The sequence below is a fragment of the Gekko japonicus genome, unplaced genomic scaffold, assembly GCF_001447785.1.
Source record: "Gekko japonicus isolate JY-2015 unplaced genomic scaffold, Gekko_japonicus_V1.1 scaffold4101, whole genome shotgun sequence".
NCBI classification, from domain to species: domain Eukaryota; kingdom Metazoa; phylum Chordata; class Lepidosauria; order Squamata; family Gekkonidae; genus Gekko; species Gekko japonicus.
The window spans coordinates 99,860-105,982 of record NW_015172139.1 but is presented as its reverse complement, the minus strand read 5'-3'; the positions used below and the strand labels follow the sequence as shown (position 1 = coordinate 105,982).

At 50.6% G+C, this 6,123-nt stretch overlaps 1 protein-coding gene across 1 annotated transcript; it reads right to left on the bottom strand.

The window, feature by feature from the left end:
• Positions 1-642: 642 nt before the first annotated feature.
• Positions 643-1,230, bottom strand: LOC107118661 (histone H1-like). The gene has a single exon (XM_015421021.1). It carries the CDS (start codon positions 1,228-1,230, stop codon positions 643-645), a length of 588 nt encoding a protein of 195 aa, XP_015276507.1.
• Between the last annotated feature and the right edge of the window lie 4,893 nt (positions 1,231-6,123).

Genomic DNA, 6,123 nt, shown 5'->3' with positions numbered 1-6,123 from the left:
GAGCCTCAAAAGTTGCACAGAACTGACATTCATTCTTTCCCACATAATGTTAGGCTTAATTTAAACGTGGGGGGCGGGGGGGTCTACAGGAAACAAGTCATAACAAGCCAAGCGTTTCCCAGTCACTTATCCCCAAGTCGCTCACCACCTTCTCCTTAAACGGGGGCTTTAAAATGTATTACAAGGATAGCTAGACTTAAATGGTACCAACTAATTGGGTCTCTTAGGTACTACTGAACTGCAATCTAAGTGTTCTACGGCGGACCGGGCACGGCTTTTCCCTGAAACCACCCTGCAAACTCAGAAAATTCAGCTCTCTTTAGGAAGAGGTGGGTGGCTCTTAAAAGAGCCTTTGGGGTTTGGAGCGCGCTCCTTTTCACAAGGTCGCCTTACTTCTCAATAGAGGATGAGGCATTCGATAAACAATGCAGTAGAATTAGCGTGACAGTAGGGCCCATGAGAAATCTCAAACAGCTGAACTAAAAACGTTTAAATATTAACCACACATTAAAAGATTAGAGAATCAGAAAACGGGGGGCAGGTAAAGAGGACGCTTTTGAAGATCAGCCCTTTCGGGGAGCATTTCAGGTGGCTCTGAAAAGAGCCTTTGAAAGTGTAAACAGCGGCCTTGGCCCAAAGCATTTACTTCTTTTTGGCAGGGCGCTTCGCCTTGGAAGCCTTGGGCTTGGCTTTAGCTTGAGGCTTGAAGGATTTCGCCGGGCTCCTGGCCGCCTTCTTAGGCTTGGTCACTTTAACCCTCGGTGCCCCCTTGGCCGCAGCCGCCACCTTCCTGACTTTCTTGGCGGCGCTGGCCGGCTTCTTGGCGGCGGGCTTCTTGCTCTTGGCCGCCCCGGACGCGCCCTGCGGCTTCTTCTTGGCCACCTTGTCCTTGGTCTCCGCCGCCTGCTTCTTGTTGAGCTTGAAGGAGCCGGAGGCGCCGGTGCCCTTGGTCTGCACCAGGGTCCCCTTGGTCACCAGGCTCTTCAGGCCCAGCTTGATGCGGCTGTTGTTCTTCTCCACGTCGTAGCCGGCGGCCGCCAGCGACTTCTTGAGCGCCGCCAGCGAGACGCCGCTGCGCTCCTTGGAGGCCGACACCGCCTGGGTCAGCAGCTCCGTCACGCTGGGGCCCGGAGGCTTCCGCGCCTTGACCGCGGCTTTCTTGGCCTTCTTCGCCGGAGCCTTGGCAGGCTGAAGATCAGCAGCGAGCGCAGCCGGAACCTCCTCGGTCATCTTGAAGCCCTAAAAAAAATACAATCGCTGCAACTTCTTCCCTTTAAGCAGAAAAGCCGAATAAGAACAGCGGAGGCGCTGCCTGGTATTTATAGGGGAGGAGCTGCGCTCTGATTGGTCCGTTTCTGGCACCTCTCTCCGAGTCCCAGACAGGTCCCCCGCGCTCGCTGCAACTTTGTGTTTCTTGGTCGCCACAAAACACCCGATTAATCGAGAGCCCCTCGGCGGATCCCGCCCATTCCCGGCGGGATCCGTGGGGAGAATGTCCGTCTTCGGGGGCCTGGTTTTCACGGCCGGGGGAACCGACGTTCGCCTGGAAACGGAGCGGGAACTCCGCGGCCGCCGGCTTTGGCTGCCTCCAGATCTGCAAACTTTTGCTTTTGTCGGAAAATAGCAAAGGGTCCTTTTCATAAAGGGCGGCGACAGTCCTCGGTTCCGAAAGCCCAGAGGGTCTAAATCACGGCCGTGAAGGAAAGGGCGGATTCTGGCCGGTCCCTTTGATACAATCGCTTCTTGAAGCGAGTCAAGTAACACATCCGACAAGGAGCCTGCGACTAAAGGGGCATAAGGCGGTGTTGCTCTGGTACCCCCAGAATACGAGATGCGGAGGCACTGGGGCTCTTTCGAACAGCCTGGTTTGGCTGGTCACTGGAAAGGTCATCTGGAGATTTACCAAAACTGGCCCTTTTTGCACTTTGCCGCGTCTTTCTGTCTCCCTCCGGGAGCTCCCGCTGCAAAGAAGATGGAAAGGCATTCATGGGGTAGCCAGCCTATTGCAGATGGCTAGTTAGTCGCCCGGCTGTAAAAATTATATTTAAGAAGTTATGTTATCGCCAAAGCCTCTCCCCCCACCCACCCCCGCCGCGGGATATTTTAGAGGAGCCAGCCCGCATTGACTGGTGGTGTTGGTGTTACAATGGAGTCCTGCTTGCCCTGAAAAATGCCACTCGCTGGGATCACGTCCAGTGTTCCCTCTAAGCTGAGTTAGTGTGAGCTGGCTCACAGTTTTTTAGCCTCCGGCTCACACATTTTCGTGTTAGCCCAGAAAGGAGGGCTCCGGAGCAAACTAATTGATGCAGCGGCCAAATTTCTCGCTCACAACTTTAATGCCGGTAGCTCACAAAGTAGAATTTTTGCTCAGAAGACTCTACAGCTTAGAGGGAGCATTGATCATGTCTGGTTCAGATGGTTACTGGAACTCGCCGTCCCCTCACGAATGGGCAGGGGGGTGTAAAAACACAGGGAGCTGCCTTATCATCAAGGTCAGTATTGCCTACTCAGACTGGCAGCAGCTTCCCAGCGTCTCAGGCAGAGGTCTTTCGCACCACTCCTTAACCTAGATTCAGGTGGGTAGCTGCTGAAGCAGCAGAATGAGTCCCCTGGCATCTTTTAAATCCACAAAGTTTTATTCCGGGTATAAGCTTTGTGTGCATGCACACTTCTTCAGGTACATTGAAACAGACCTCTGTCAATCATTACCTATAGGGAGAGGGTGGGGAGAGTGTTGCCAAGAAGGGCTTACTACCGTGTTTCCCCGAAAATAAGACACTGTCTTATATTTATTTTTTCTCAAGAAGACACACTAGGGCTTATACCACAAATGCATAGAAATCCTGCTAGGGCTTATTTTTTGGGTAGGTCTTATTTTCGGGGACACAGGGTAGAGTCAACATGTACAAGTAACTCAGCAGTAAATATAGCAAAAATTGGATTAAGGCATTGGATTAAAATCGGAGTGCATGCTTTCTTACGGTCAGTCTTGAATATGACAATACCTTTTAAGCCAGAGATATTTCTGTTAAACTGTTTACCAGATGACTTAGAGAAGAACCATCGCTGCTTTATTTTACATGTTATAACAGCAGCCGGAATTTTATTTGCAATGACGTGGAGGACACTGAAGATCCCAATGCGGAATGAGTTGACAATGAATATTATGGAATGTGCTGAAATGGACAGAATGACAAATGTATTAAAAGGGAAAAATGGAAGAATGATTTATGGGACCGTGGAGGGCGTTTTATGACTGGCTAAAAGTTAAGTACTTAGAAAATAAGATTAAATGAAGAATAATAAGAACTTTCCAGGGCGTCTGGGTTAGTCAACAGCTAGAAACAGGATGCTGGTCTGCATGGCCCAGCAAGGCTCTGGCGTTCTTAATGCTCTGTTGTGATTGTTGCATTGATACATGAAGGCTTCAACCAGCCACTTAGAGAGCCAGTTTGGTGTAGTGGTTAAGTGCGTGGACTCTAATCTGGGAGAACCAGGTTTGATTCCCCATTCTTCCGCTTGCAGCTGCTGGATGACCTTGGGCAAGCCATAGTTCCGTCAGAGCTGTTCTCTCAAGAACAGTTCTGGAAAGAGTTCTCTCAGCCCCACCCACCTCACAGGGTGTCTGTGGTGGGGTGGGGTGGGGGAAGGAGTTTGTAAGCCACTCTTGAGTGAAGGGCGGGGTATAAATCCAATCTCCTCTTCTACTTCGATCCCACAAGAGTCTTTTGTTTTTGCATTTATTCAGTCACCCAAAGAGCTGCACTCTCCCCCAAATCTGGAAATCAGCTCATCTGCAATAACTTTATCCAGTTCTGCTAAGGTGCATTGTTTATTGATGGAGTTAAAAAACGGAAAGGTGGAAGGGTGTGTGTGTCAGCCTTGCTTGTGTAAACAGGCACTGGGGTCATTGGTGCTCCATCTCTTGGTCTCATCCTGATGTATAACAAACCTACTGCTGTGGACAGTTCAAGCAGCAGGGAAATTCTGTGTGTGAATGAGCGTGTTAGGCCTCCACTTGCAATGTTCCCTCTAGTTCCCTCTTCCCTATCCCCTATGAACATTGTTAATCCCCTGTCTATAATGTGTAACTGTAAATCGCTTTGAGCCCAATGGGGAAAGCGATTAATAAATTGAAAGTATTATTATTATTATTATTTCCCTTCCCCTCCCCAAAACGGGTACCCTGTGAGGTAGGTGGGGCTGAGAGAGCCCTGAGATAACTGTCCTTAAGGGAGCAGCTCCGACAGAACTGTGACTGGCCCAAGGTCATCCAGCAGCTGCGAGTGGAGGAGTGGGGAATCCAACCCGGTTCTCCCAGATGAGTCCGTGCACTTCACCACTACACCAAACATGTCAGACCCTGCACGGCTCCGGACTGCTGATGAGCGGGGCTTCCTGTGTTCATGAGCTCACGTGCGCAGCTTAGAGGGAACACAGGCCCCACCTGTAGCAAACCCTACGTAACAGAGTTGTGAGGAAGACCAGGGTTTAGCCTAGAGGGGGAAGGTTATCAAAAGCGGGGCTCTGGCCAGTGTCACGTAGTAGTTAAGAGCGGCAGACCAGGATCTGAATGACACAGGTTCGAATCCCCACTCTATCGTGAAAGCTCACTGGGTGACCTGGGGCCACTCTCTCTCGCTTAGCCTCGCCTACCTCACAGGGTTGTTGTGATGATAACATGGAGGAGAGAAGGATGTATGCTGCTTTGGGCCCCCATGAGGGAGAAGGGCGAGGTTTGAATGAAGTAGATGAATAAATAAAACGTAAATAATCATAGAACCATAGAGTTGGAAGGGGCCATACAGAGGCCATCTAGTCCAACCCCCTGCCCAGTGCAGGACCAGCCTAGAGCATCTCTGACAAATATTCGTCCAGCCTCTTCTTCAAAGCTGTCAAGTCAAGGGGAGCTCGCCACCTCCCGAGGCAGCTGATTCTACCTTTGGACCACCCTGACTGTGAAAAAGTGTTTCCTAATTTCCAGCCGATACACAGATTTTAAAGGGATCGATCTGTAAGCATCTGAAGGACCACTTAGTGATCCGGGGAAGTCAGCATGGTTTTGTCCCCCAACAGGTCTTGTCAGACCAACCTGGTTTCCTTCTTTGATCGTGTGATGAGCTTACTGGATTGTGAGGACTCTTGTTGGTGTAATGTACCTGGATTTCATTAACACTTTCGGAGCATTGGTCACTGCTCACTTCTTCAGATAAAGCCAGAAAGTGAGTCCATCCGTCCTTATATCACATCCTAGTTGTACCTGAAGAAGTGAGCTGTGTGACTCCCGAAAACTCCTCCCCTGCCACAAATGTTGTTCGCCTTTCAGGCGCTACTGGACCCTTGCTCTTTTCCGCGGCTACAGACAGACTAATACAGCGACCTGTCTTGACCTACAGGCAGTAGGTTGAGCCCGAGAGACAAGGCAGCAGGAGGCAGAATTCTCCAAGCACCGTAACAGGCGTTTTTCTCCTGCGTGTTCCAAGGACCTGGGTCTGAAGGTACAGGAGGCAGCTTTTCGCTGCCGTTGGCCTGGGTCTGGACAGTGGTTGGGTTAGTGTGTGCTAGCTCATAGTTTATTAGCCTCCAGCTCACACCTTTTTGTCTTAGTTCTCTTAGCTCAGGAAGGAGGGCTCCAGAGCAAACTAATTTATGCAGGAGCCCAATCGCTCGCTCACAACTTCAATGCCAGCAGCTCACAAAGTGGAGTTTTTCCTCACAAGACTCCGCAGCTTAGAGGGAACATTGGTTGGATGGGAACCGCCCGGTGCATTCCATCTAGTGTCCCGCAATGCAAGAAAGGGGAGATCTCGGCTAAGCTCCTGTCTCCAAAACACCGGGAACACAGCCAGAGCGAAGACAGCAAGTGCCTTTATTCAGGTATAGAATCAGCGTCACAGAAGCTGCAGAACTCACATGGATGCCTGAGACCTCCTCCCACGGACGCACAGTCTTCAAGGGAAGCGCCACCCCCCTCCTCTGGATTTGTCCAAAAATAAAATCTCTATCCACAAGCAGGGGTGGGGAGGGAGGGAAGCTAGCCCCGTGATTCGTGATCTCATCCCTCGTATCCCATTTGCAAGCGTTGAATTTACCGACAAAAATAGTATTCTTTGGGAGTCGTAA